The following is a 13,497-nucleotide window of genomic DNA, read 5'->3' as shown; positions in this document are numbered from 1 at the left end:
TATGGCAAGTTCAAGAAAGTCTGCTCTAGGCAACTCAGAGTAGATTCTTCTATACTTGAACATATTTATTTCTTAGACCCTGGGATCTGGGAAAAACCGTGGAGGTCACCTAAGGACAAATGCAGCATTACTGATACACAACATGATTTTAGGTGGTATGTGGCTGAATGTAGATAATTACATTAACTTATGTGGTTTTGCATGTATACAATATTTTACTTATTTGAATATATAGATATAAATAAGACAATGAAGGTAATGTATCGATGAATGAAGTTGATGAAACTCTGATCTAGTCTAATACTTTCCTGATGCACTAATCCTTTCTCATTGTAATCATCAGCTTCTTACTAGACAGTTTTCAGTGTCAACAAACTCACTCTCATGTGACACTCTGATTGTTAGGATGTTTTCCCTTCTATTAAGCTGAAGACTACCTCTCTTAAAATGACTCCCCATTAGTATCTTCAAGAAAATAAATGAACGAATGAATACGCAGAGGGAGAGAGAATACATGCTATAAAATGCATTTAATTCCTCTTTTATGTGAAAGTTCTTGATCATGTGAAATCAACTAAGCCTTACCTCTGCAGGCTAAGTATCCCCACGTCCTTCAACATTTTTCAAAAGACCTGATTGAGTTGCTGCTACTCTGTGTGTGTGAGAGAGGCAATGGGATATTCCAAGTGTGATCTGAGGAGTGTAAAGCAGGAATTATTGTTTCTTCCTTCATTTTGCACATGAACTTCCAGTAATGTAGCCTAGGACTGGATTAAGTTTTTGGCAGGCACATCCTCACGTTGACTCATGCTAAACTTACCCTCAACTAAAAACATCAGGTACTTTTTCATATATTTGGTATTGAGTCAAACCTTCCACATCCTGTGTTTGTACAGTTTGGTTTTGGACCTAAAATCAAGACTTTACATTTATTCCTATTAGGTTTCTTTATGTTTGATTCAGTCCATTGTTCCAGATGATTCTGTCATCAACACATTATCAACCCCTGCAGCTTTTTGGCATTCACAGTCTGATCAACAGCACTGATGCCAACGCTCAGCAGGCCAGAGTTAAAAATAAATTTTGAAGAAAAACTTTTTTCTTGCAAGTTTATATTGATGGACTATTCGTTAGCAAGTTTTGGGTACAGTTTCTTGAATAGCTAATAATCCTTCTAGGGTTATGTTATCTGGTGTACATTTTTCTGTGTTATCCATAGGATACCATGAAACAAGGAGCTTCTAATGTCCAGGAGAGTACCCTTACTTGTGAAGTCTAGAGGTTAGAACAGGGATTTTCAGCCTACACACTACTGGAGGTTTGAATGAGATGACTCATTGTTAGGGGACAGGACTGTCTTATGCATTGTGGATGGTCTGGCTGCATTCCTGGCCTCTGCCTAGCACCTGGCAATTCCCTTCCTATGCCCATTCCTTCTTTGAAGTTGTGACAATCAAAAGTGTCTCCAGATACAGCCAAATGTTTCTTTGGGAGCAAAATTGTCCCTCCCTGAGAACCACTCTTCTAGACTCCATATTCTTCCAATTAAATCTTTTTTTTTTTTCAGTTAAAGCATTTTTTTTATTTTAATGTTTTTTTTATTATATTATGTTAGTCACCATACAGTACATCCCTGGTTTCTGATGTTAAGTTCGATGATTCATTAGTTGCGTATAACACCCAGTGCACCATGCGATACGTGCCCTTCTTACTACCCATCAATTTAATCTTATAATTCAGTCCACCTCTTATGGCTTTTTTTTTTTTTTTGACTTTTTCATAGCTATAGCTATGAACATGTTATTCATATATGACACCAAAACAATTCCTTATCAGGAATTAAATATGTAGATACATTAAAATGAGATATGGAAATCATAAGAAAAATAATGGGAGGAACGAAGAGGGATAATATAATCCTGAAATTTAGAGTTGAGGTTAAATTAATTCCTGGGTAAAACGGTTACAAGGAAATTGAACTTTCCAGCAGGAACCATATGATTTAAGAGGCCATCTATAAGGACTCATATCTGGATGCTCATCAAAATATTATTTGAAAGAGTGAAATATGGAAACACAGACTAAATGTTTGACAATAGAAGATAAATAAGTTATGGTATACTGATCTCACAAATAGTAGACAGTCATCAAAATGGCATATTTTCAAAACATTAATGATATGGGGAAATGCTCACAATATAATGCTATGGAAAAAGTGAGACAGTATATACACAGCATAGATATCAAGTTTCAAAGAAAATATATACATAGTAAAAAGATCATAACAATATTAATAATTGTTATGGAATTAAGCATGATCATGCTAGTCTTCTTTATGCTTTTTTATGTCTCCAAACTTTTCTTAATGAACTTACTGTGTTTGTAAGTTTTGTGTGCACGGGTGGGTAAGCAATCCAAACTCTCGTAGGTGAGTGAGCACTGCCAAGGGTTTCTCTCTTGTTGGCACAAAAAATATGCCAATAAGGTCGGATGCTTCGGAGACGGCACATGAGAAGGAGGACAATATTTGTAGACTGGCTTATTCCAGTCCTCTTGGGAAAAAAATCTGTGTGTCATTTTTCATAGGATAAGGATAGTTTAATGTTCCAACCAAATCCTGGCCCTTCTGGTCAAAAGTTCTCAGACTTTAGAATACTGAAGAATTATGTTGGGCTTGCCCATTACATACAGATTCCTGGGCTCCAAATCCCAAGATTCTGATTCTGCAAGTCTGGTGTGGGACGCAAGAGTCTTTATTTTTAACAAGCTTTCCGTGGGACTCATTTGCATGCAGGCAGCCTACGGACTCCACTGTGAGAAACACAGACAGAAGAAGTCATGTGGCTTGATTTGGATGAATCTTTTTTATTTAGTCTTAAAATTTTGGATAATTTCTTCCTGGTTATACACTAAACAGAGTTGGTATAAACCCTCAGTGGTATGTTGATCAACTGGCTTTTTGAGAAAACAAACCCAACTTATCGCATTTGCCAATTTCTGTGGTGTAAATACTCCCACTGTGACCGATGCCAAGCTACCAGTGGTTTAACAACCAGCTCCCAAAACTCTTCTCATAGGCTGACAGGAGCTGGCTCTGTACAATATATATCTTATTTAAGTACTTTAAATCCTTTGAAGAAGGGCGACGTGAATGAAACACTATTATACCTGTGACAGCTAGGATGAGGCAAATAAGCAAGAGGACAGCTTGAATCATCTCAAGGTAACAAATTTAAAGGCATTAGGAAAAAAGACAACTTTGTGAACTTTTATACACTGTTTCTTATTTTATTCTATTTTTCTCCCATGGCCATGTCCCAGAGTGATACACTCACTGAGTTCTTTAAGGGTTGTGAGCTAGTTTCCTAGGGATGATGGAGAGCCAAGAATTGGGACGCTAGGGTTGGGAGGAAGGCCAGATGTTGAGCCTCCACCTCCACCCTCTGCGGCCCTCTGCTCCCGAGCTGCTGAAATGTTCTTGGTCATAGATTCTGTAGCGCCCCACCATAAAGTCAACACCTGCAGCTTCTTCCCCTCTCCCCTGACTGAGACGACGTTGTCTCTAAGAAACCTGTATCAGATGTGTTTTACGTGTTCACGTGTGGGAAGTGGCCTAAGTGGAGGCTAATGGTACAGTTCTTTAAATATTTTGACCAGACATATTTTAAGAAAATTGGACCTGAAGCCTCTACAGCCAGCTGAGGTGAATTTACAGCCCTGCTTTTAAGAACAAAACTCCCTCAGGCACCTGCTTCCTTAAGGCAACACCAGAAAGGAAACGAACTCTTGCTTAAAGACAACCCACCTTATTTTATGGGTTATCAATTTTCTAACTGGCACAGAGTTCCCTAGCTACTAAGAGTCAAGCCTCCCAACCCCAAGCAAGTATTGAGCTACAAAAAAGGTGAAGTCTGCATTCTAGCAAACAGCTCAGTTTCCTGAGGACGAGGCAGGGATGTGGTGCCTCAGTAAGTGAAATCAGGGGAGCAGCAAAGATCTGTGATGTGGACTCACCACACAGATGTCTTTGCCAATATATGCATTAAAATCTTCGCCCGAATTATATTTTCCATTACAGGATTACTGAATCTTGGGCTATGGTGGAGAATTATCTTCCTTATTTTGGGGGCAGCTGTGTCAGGTGAATAGTCAACAACAATATTAAGCACTTGATTTCCTTTTAACTGTTCCAGTGACCCTGGAACCAAGAGCTTATCAACCTCTTTAAAATGAGAAAGGACTCGGCGCGCCTGGATGGTTCAGTTGGTTAAGGGGCTGCCTACGGCTCAGGTCGCGATCCCAGGGTCCTGGGATCGAGCCCTGCGCTGGGCTCCCTGTTCAGCAGGGGAGTCTGCTTCTCCCTGTCTCCCTCCTCATGTTCTCTCTCCCACTCACTTGCTCTCTTTCAAATAAATAAAATCTTTAAAAAAAAATAAAATCAGAAAGGATTAAATAGGATTTCTTTCCTCGCTATTGATAAAGTCAGCCTTCTCAATGGGAATAGGCAAGACAGGAGTCAAAGGTTAACGGTAGATATTCAGCCTGCTCTGTGCTAGAAAACGGGATGAATGAGTGTGATCTTCTTAGTACACATTACTAGAGTATTAAGATACGTACAAGAATGGACTCGAAAAACCACAAGGACTATTGTTACTAATAAGCAAGTGACAAGTTGGACAAATGTGACTTCATGCACAATGAAGTCAGAATCAAGTACTTAAAATTATATGCTGGTTTTATCACAATCCCAGTCTTTCTCCAAGCTCCATTTAGTTGTGAAGGTGAAGAACTTTCAGGAGAAATATGAATATTCAATTACCTGTTTCAAAATCAGACATTTACACATCAACTTGGGGTAAGTGCCAGAGTTAACCTCAAAGATAAGTGAAGGGCCTCTTGTCCAAATGGAACAGGAAGCGCCTCAAACAGGAGAATTCAGCCCTTGCAAACTGTCATTATTTCAGTAAACGAAACCGGCCCTTTAACAGATGGGCGACATACTTCGCGACTTGCTGATAGCCTAATAAAAGACACTGGCTTTTTAAAAATGAAGGACATGCGCTTCTCAAATTACACCCCCCAAATGGATTTAGCAGAATAAAATTAAGAAGGCATACAACAGCTTGACAGAAATTAGGAACAGACTAGGGAAATCTGATAGTTCTAAACATCAACATCAAAATGACCTTTTTATTAAAAAAAAAGAAAACCTCATTGTTTAAACCATAGGGAAAATATACACTGATAGTCAAAACTGGGATAGCATATTTTGGAATTATGAGTACTGATATAATAAAAACATAAAGTTAATTTCTTCTCCAAATAGAATAAAAATTCCCCAGGAAGGCAGATTCCTTTTTATATCAGGTACCTTTCCTTCTGTATCAAACTCTATGCTTCTTAAAATAAAATTTCTCCAGTTGATGGATGCAACAACCCAATGAAACACAGGCCATGGACCCGAACAAAATAAGGAGCTCAGCATTTCTGCTCACCTTTCACGTTCTTCTTTCATTTTTTCCAGCTCTTCTTCCCGCAGGCCGCCATGCTTCAGAGCGCCCTTCTGCTCAGCCTTGCCACCCCTGTCATCCTTCTTCTTTCCAAATCTAGAAAAACACGAAGGAGGAGATTGCTGTTAACAATAACCATGTTCTTTTGGGGGTAAATTTAAAATATTTATGAGCTGAACTCATCAAACGATAAGTCTTTATTCTACAGTAGTACAAGATCATTTTGCAGAGAATGGGAGTAAAATAAGAGACCGAAAGGGCAAAAACAAAAAATAGTCACTAAACTCCCCTCCTTTTCCTCTCTTCCTTCTTTCCTTCCACCTTTCCACTGAGATATCACTGGAGCAGCGTGCACAAAGTCATGTGGTTAAAGAGTAAAAATCTCAAAATGTGAGTTCACTAGAAATGAAAGAACTGAAAGGTTATCATTATTATGTAACTAAAAACTGACTGAAGGCACGTATTGCATGGTGCACTGAGTGTTATACGCAAGTAATGAATCATGGAACTTTACATCAAAAACTAGGGATGTACTGTATGGTGTCTAACATAATATAATAAAAAAAATATTACTAAAAAAACCAAAACAAAAACTGACCGAACTCCTAAACAGGCCTCCAGAGCCTCAAGGGGCATTGACATTTGAAGTTAAACTCAGGGGACTCGATATCGATGATGCTTCAAGGGACCTTACCAAACACCTAGCTTACTATTCTCAGTTTACCCATGAGACTTTGGGCCTTGATCACCCAACAAGTTCAGGGAAGGGCTGGGATTAGAACTTGGGTTGTCTCCTCTAGTGCCCTCTCTCTTTCACACCACATGCACTCCTGCAGGTAGCCCCATCCTCCTAAGTCAGCCTCGGGTTCATGTGCTCTATGCACTCCTCGGTGCCTGGCATATCTCTAGCTAATTGGGCACAGTGGCAATTATGATGCATTATTTTTTTCCTCAGCTTTATTGAGATATGATGGACACGTAGCCTTGTGTAAATGTAATGTGTATAACTGTTGATTTGATACATTTCTAAGTTGCAAAATTATTCCCACCATAGTATTAGCTACCACTTCCGTCATGTCATGTCATGTCACATCCTGTCACGTCACGTCACGTAGTCACTATTTCTTTTTTGTGGAGAAAGCATATAAGATCTACTCTCAGTAACATTCAAATATAGGATACATTTTTATTAGCTATAATCACCATGCCGTACATTAGATCCCAAACTTGTTAATCTTGTAACTGGAAGTATTTACCCGTTGACCAAAATTTCCTCAATTTCCCCTCTCCCTAACCCCTGGTAACCACCATTCTACTGTTTCTCTGAGTTTGTCTTTTTCAGATTTCACAGTGTGTATGCATATATATGTGTATATGTATATGCATATATACATGTATATGTGTACACACACACACACACACACACACACACACTGCATCTTCTTAATCCATTCATCTATTGACGGACAGTTAGTGTGTTTCCACATCTTGGCTATTATAAGTAATGCTGCAATGAACATGGGAGCAGAGATATCTCTGTGGGATCCTGTGGGATCCAATTCCTTTGGATGTATACCCAGAAGTAGAATTGCCGGATCATAGGGTAGTTCCAATTTCTATTTAAATTGCCATTAGTTAACATACAGTGTAACATTGGTTTCAGGTGTACAGTGTAGTGATTCAGCACTTCTGTACATCCCCTGGTGCTCATCACAAGTGCGCTCCTTAATCCCCATCACCTCTTTCATCCATCCTGCCCACCCACCTCCCCCCTGGTAACCATCAGTTTGTTCTCTATAATTAAGAGTCTGTTTCTTTGTTTGCCTTCCTCTTTTTCTTTTCTCTTTGTTTGCTTTGTTTCTTAAATTCCACATAGGAGTGAAATCACATGGTATTTGTCTTTCTCTGACTGACTTATTTTGCTCAGCATTATTCTCTCTAGCTCCATCCATGTCATTGCAAATGGCAAGATTTCATTCTTTTTTTATGGCTGAGGAATATTCCATTGTGTGTATATCTATATATTTATGTCTGTATCTGTCACATCTTTATCCATTCATCAGTTGATAGACACTTGGGCTGTTTCCATAATTTGGCTATTGTAGATAATGCTGTTATAAACCTCAGGGTGCACATATCCCTTTGAATTAGTATTTTTGTGCTCTTTTGGGTAAATACCCAGTAGTGCAATTGCTGGATCCTAGGGTATTTCTATTTTTTAACTTTTTGAGGAACCTCCATACTGCTTTCCACGGTGGCCGCACCAGCTTGCGTTCTCCACAGTGCACACAGTTCCTTTCTCTCCACATCCTCGCCAACACCTGTTGTTTCTTGTATTGTTGATTTTAGCTGGTCAGCGGGTATGAGGTGATATCTCATTGTGGTTTTGACTTGTATTTCCCTGATGATCGGTGATGTTGAGCATCTTTTTTATGTGTCTGTTGGCCATCTGAATGTAGCTCCGTTTTTAATTTTTTGAGATGCCTCCATGCTGTTTTCCATATTGGTTGAGCCAGTTTGCATTTGGATCAACAATGTACTAGGGTTCCCTGTAATTATGATACTTTATAAGAGCACCATGTTCCTTAGCACTGTTAGGAAAATAAAACTGCATATTTGAAATAATAATAATAATAATAATAATAATAATAATAATAATAATAATAAAGCTGTGGTTATTACTAGGACACATTCTTAAATAACAGGCATTTTCTACAACAGATATTTTCTTCAGAAGCAATCCCCTATGGTCGTGGTATCAACACCCATGAAAAAGGGAAGTAACTTGATGCTCTGCTAATAACCAGGAAAAAGTCAATTATGCATATTCTTCAGTTAAGTTAAAGATTCTTGTTAACTATGGAAACCCCATTTATCCTTTGTTTCTTATTAAATAGCTGCAAATTTTACTTCTGTGTTTGCTTATGTATGCATATTTTTAGCTTGCTCGCTCTACCTCTGTAACTACCTACGTATCCATCCATCTATCCAACCCGAGGACCCTACACACGCTCAGACTGACGGCCCATCCCTGATCCCCGTCCTGGTCCCTAATGTCCCAACATACACAGTGAGTCAGAATCTCCTCACAGGAAGACCTGACTTATAAACTTGAAACTCTGGTCTTCTTCAGATTTCATAAAAATGAGTAAATATTTGTTCTTTTAGGACTGTGTTTCAATCTAAAGCAGAGGTTGTTGGTCACGTGGCAGCACTGGGTCTCACACATGGAAGACCTTATTGCTAATACCCATATTTCTGTTGTTACTAGAGTTCAAAGAACCCTACTTTCCTCAGAAGCCTCTCCCAGTCTTGGCTCTTCTGTAAATTTTTCAATTTACAATTTCAATGAGCAAATCCTTGCTCATGAACTTTCTCTTTCCCCGTGGCCATCTTGCCACCTGCCTTTTCTTCTACTGCAATTCTTTTGCTGTAGCCTGTCTAGTTTGGTGATTTTGGTGGATCGACTATGAATTTTCACTCCATCACCTCCAGCCTTTTTTTTTCCTCCTGGTCTCCCTTCTCTTTCTTAATCTATTCTCTTTCCCACTGAAGAAATGACCTAGTGTCACTTACAGACTAGGGAAGAGAAAAAATACCGACAAAATATAAGATCACTAACTTCCAAATATAATTCAGATTTGTTGACATAGTCAGGATCTCTCTTTAACCTACAAAGCAGGAGATACATAAATTATGTGTGTTTTCCTGTATATATTCTTTAGCGTTTCAAACACATGTAGAAGAATCTAAGTTTCTTTATGTGAGAAGTTATTATCTTTGTCTATCACTTAAAGAAATAATTTTCCCTCAAAATATCATCAAATACAGGAAAATTGAGCCAAAAAAATAAAAATTGTGGGGAGTGAGGATAGAATAATGCTTCAGGAAGTTGATAAGAGCAAAAATGTTGCCAAAAATTCCACAGATACTAAGCAGGTTTTTCTTCTATGTCCCAAATATTTCTTCTAAATTTGAAGGTTTGTATTTTCTGAGATGAAAGAAGTCTTGTTTTTGAAGGGCAAAACTAATCTATACCCGAGTCTACCCTGATCTTTATTACCACAACCAATGAATTGTTTTTTCTTCCTGTTGCTAAAATAGTTCACTTGCACTGCAGTTCAAAAACAGCTCACTGTGTTTTCATCACAGTGGAATATATCTGATAAAGGCTAGTCATAAGTAAGTTCTGCAAAGCATTTTCTTCTTAGCAAGAACCATCAATAATAGTCAAATCAACCAATCTCACAAATAATATAAATGTTTTGATTTAAACTTCATGATCATTTATTAAAGTTTCCAAGAAGGAGGGCAGAAATAGCTGTGAAATTTATTTCATTAGACAGAGAGAATGGTCACAAATTACCTTATTTTGTAAAGTTTGGGTAGGTTCAAGAACAGAATTATAAAACAATAATCTTCAAAAGGACTCCCACATTGTTAGGACGAGGAAATTGAGACCCAGAGAAGTTAATTGCTTTTATTTATTAACACACTGAATTCTTTTTTCCAATTTTCCAATCAGACAACTTAATTATCAGTGGTAGTAGCGGCGGTGGTGGGAGGATGGGGAGAATCGGGAGAAAAGCATTGGTTTGGTGAATTGTGTACGCCTTGTTCTCCTTCCCATGTCAGCCTATTTGGGGGTCACTTCCCAGCCGTTCTTACATTCACGGACATACAGAAAGAAGAGTTGGGGAGGTTCGAATACATTGATTCATCTCTCCATTAGTTATTTTTGTGAGGAAAGTCACAAGAACTCTAAGTGGCTGAAATTACTGCTTTGCATTCTAGGGTTTCAAATATCCCCTGCATTCCAGGCCTCCCATTATCTATTACCTAGGAAATTTGAGAATTGGCCATTCTGGGCTAGGTGCCTTGAGGAAATTGCTTGTAGGTCAACCTTGCTTTATATAAAAGATATTTTCCTGAAGAATACAGTGCAAACATATGGTTTGAATCAATAAAATCTTACTTTCCATGTACCTGGGAAGCCTGTTTAAAGACTCTTATGATGGATCTTTTTGTAAAGTGGAAAAATCACCTTTCAACATACCCTTTATGTAAATTTAGATTTTCATGAATTATAAGTTTGCTTAAAACACCTGTCCCTGTTCATATCTATAGAGAGGCTACATGAAACAGTTTTATGGAAAACTAGCTCTCTTTCTGTCCTTCTTTCTTCTTCCATACAGGTATGTGTTTAAAAAATATTTATTAGGCATCTACTCTGTGTCAGTCATTGTTGTAAGCACCTTAGTAGAGGTTGATGTTGAATTGGGATACAAAACCAGACACTACCCCTATAGAATTTCCATTCTAATGGAAGAACTGGACATCAAACAAGTACAAATATGCAATTATAAGTTGCAAAAAAAATGCTATGAAGGGTATCAGGAGAGACAATAATAGGAGGTTGATCGGTTAGGGAAGTCTTCAGTGAGGAAATGACATTTACACGGAGACTGCACAGGTAAGAGCTTCCAGACAAGCAGAGATGGGAGATAAGCCTTAGGGGAGGAAGTCACCGCACACACAGAGGGCATGAGGTGGGGAAGGTCTGGTGCATTCCAAGCAGCGGAAGAAGGCCAGTGTCACTTAAACAAGGAGAACAGAGGGGATACACAGGATTCAGATGGAAAGTGGGGCAAGGGCCATGGACTGCAGGCGTCAAAGAGGCTTGGAGTTTAGTCTAGGAGTGGCATAAGGTCCTGTCTTAGTAAGTCAAGAGAAACTAGATAAGGAAACTCGTACATTTAGAGTTGGTAGAGGAGAAACAGGCATAACCAAGTCATTTGAAGCGGAAGTGATACAATGTGATACACATTTTAAAAGATCATCCTGGTTGCTGAAGCCAAAAGCAGCAAGTTAGAGCAGTAAAGCCAATTAGTGACTGCCTCAGGAGTGCGGGTGAAAGATGGAGGTGGCCTGGACTAGAGAACTGAAGATAATGGTTGGGAAGTGGTGGGTCAAGGGCAAGGGACCAAAAGTTCACTTTTAAACATGGTTTTGTTAGTATGTCTTTGGGAAATCCAAATGCATGGGCTAGGGATGAGGACAAAGTCCTAAGGAATTGTAACATTTAAAGGCCAGATAGAGGGACAGGGAGGCCATGTATAAAAGAGACAGAAGAAGAACAGTGGAGAGATCAAAGGAAACAGACCACACATGTGGAAAAGAATCTCGGGAAGGGTTATATAGAAAAATACCCAAACCAGACCTCTTGGGTTGCAATTTTACCTAGGTTGGGAGGTACTAAAAGGCTATATGGGGAAGTAGAATTTAATAATGATTCATTCATTCATTCAATCATTCATTCATTCACTGAGCTGCCAAGACACATCACATGGATTGTTTACATGGAATGTAATCATTAACACCCTCAATTGTTAGGTAAATATTAACTCCTCAATCCAATTAACTAAACAAGCTCCCAGCATCTTACTGTTTTCTATATGACAAAGATTTTAATATAATTCTTAGTAGTCATTCCCTAATTTCTTGGCAAATTCTGTTTTTCTTCTACTTCTTTCCTTGAGTTTTCTAGGTAATGATGACTTTTGAATCCTTCCCAGATTGCCATGTACCCTGACAAATGATCGAAATTCAACAACTTGTAGAGCTCTATCTCTACCCTTGTTCATGTCTAGTCTCTCATTTAATTCACTTCATTCTGCTAAGTACTGCCTGTCTACAGTTTTCCTCCTAGATCCCACTGGGCAGTTTACGCAGCTGTTGGTATTCGCTCATCTTCCATTTAGTGCACACACTGTATAAAAGCAATCTTGAGCGATGGTTTACGGGGACTAAAAAGTCCGGCAAGGAAAAAGTTCAAACACTCTTATTTCAAATTAGTGGTGAGCTATGAATCCAAGGAGAGCTGCAAGTGTGAAACAGAATATATTTCTTCCTTCTGCAATCTGGAAATATCTTTGGGTGTCAATAATACATTTGCAAAAGGCCACAAAATCCAGTCATTACTGATGTTACACTTAGAATATCTAGGGAATGATGTCAGATATGAACATGCACCAACTTCAAACAACAACAACAACAGCAACAGCAACAACAACAAAAAGAAAATGCACCAACGTCACAGTCAAAATATTCTCTGGACTTTGATAATGGCTCATTCTCCCTGTAACCAGCTGACTTATAAGCTATGATATTGTCTTATCATTTTGTAAATTATACACTTTGAAATAGCTCAAGCAAAATGTGGGGGCAGAGAAGTTCACAGACCTTTGACTATATTTCCATAGTTTATTTTGAAATTCACCCATAAAAGGTTCCTGCTGTCTGATGCATTTTAAGTTGGGTTCTGAATTAGCATATGCGTATGCTGATGAAATTTACCTCCATGTATTGAATCTCATATGGTTTTGTGCACTTTGGCTATTGCTTCTCTCTAAAATGTATGTCACAAAGGTCTTTACTTGTTTACCTGAGATGGCTCTCATTGTACTTGAGAGTTAATGAATCTGATAAAAATTCAATGAAAATTGACCAATTAGAGAGTTTCCCCCATTTTTTTGGTACCTAAGGGCATTGCCTATTTTTATGTTAATATTATTGATAGAATAATGAACAGATTTGTGTTTGTTGTTAATGTTAAGAAAAAATATTTTACTTTTATTTTTAGCCTTCCATAGTATACATGATTACCATGCTAATGCCTGTGATTTTTCAGGAGGGAGGTGGAGTGCTACAAACTCAGTATGCTTTCCGTAACAGAACGGTTACAATCTAAACTGTACAAGCCCACTCCATGGCATGCAAGGGGAAGTAGGGATCTGCTTTATAGGAGGATATGTTCACAAGGGGAAGCTGAGTGAGTTGATAGTTTAGTAACTGAAGAAAAACTCAGTATTAAAAATCTTTCTTGTTAACTAAGTGGGTCAAGCAGTTGAGGTTCTGAAAATGGTTTCTAATTAAAATTTTAATTTCTGGTACATTGTTTAGACACTGATTTGGGTATGTTTACGTT

At 38.3% G+C, this 13,497-nt stretch overlaps 1 protein-coding gene across 7 annotated transcripts in view; it reads right to left on the bottom strand.

Annotated features, from left to right (window-relative positions):
- The window catches only part of PARD3B (par-3 family cell polarity regulator beta), a 980,939-nt gene that overhangs the window by 188,630 nt on the left and 778,812 nt on the right, over positions 1 to 13,497 (bottom strand). For all 7 annotated transcript variants that reach the window (XM_044381230.3, XM_026492130.4, XM_057304240.1 and 4 more), the window contains one exon: positions 5,496 to 5,606. In XM_044381230.3, coding sequence (XP_044237165.2) covers positions 5,496 to 5,606 — 111 coding nt within the window. The remainder of the gene's footprint in view (positions 1 to 5,495; positions 5,607 to 13,497) is intronic.

This window comes from Ursus arctos, unplaced genomic scaffold (assembly GCF_023065955.2).
Source record: "Ursus arctos isolate Adak ecotype North America unplaced genomic scaffold, UrsArc2.0 scaffold_1, whole genome shotgun sequence".
Classification (NCBI taxonomy): Eukaryota; Metazoa; Chordata; class Mammalia; order Carnivora; family Ursidae; genus Ursus; species Ursus arctos.
Note: the sequence above shows the minus strand (reverse complement) of the source record. Positions and strands in the feature narration are given on the sequence as shown.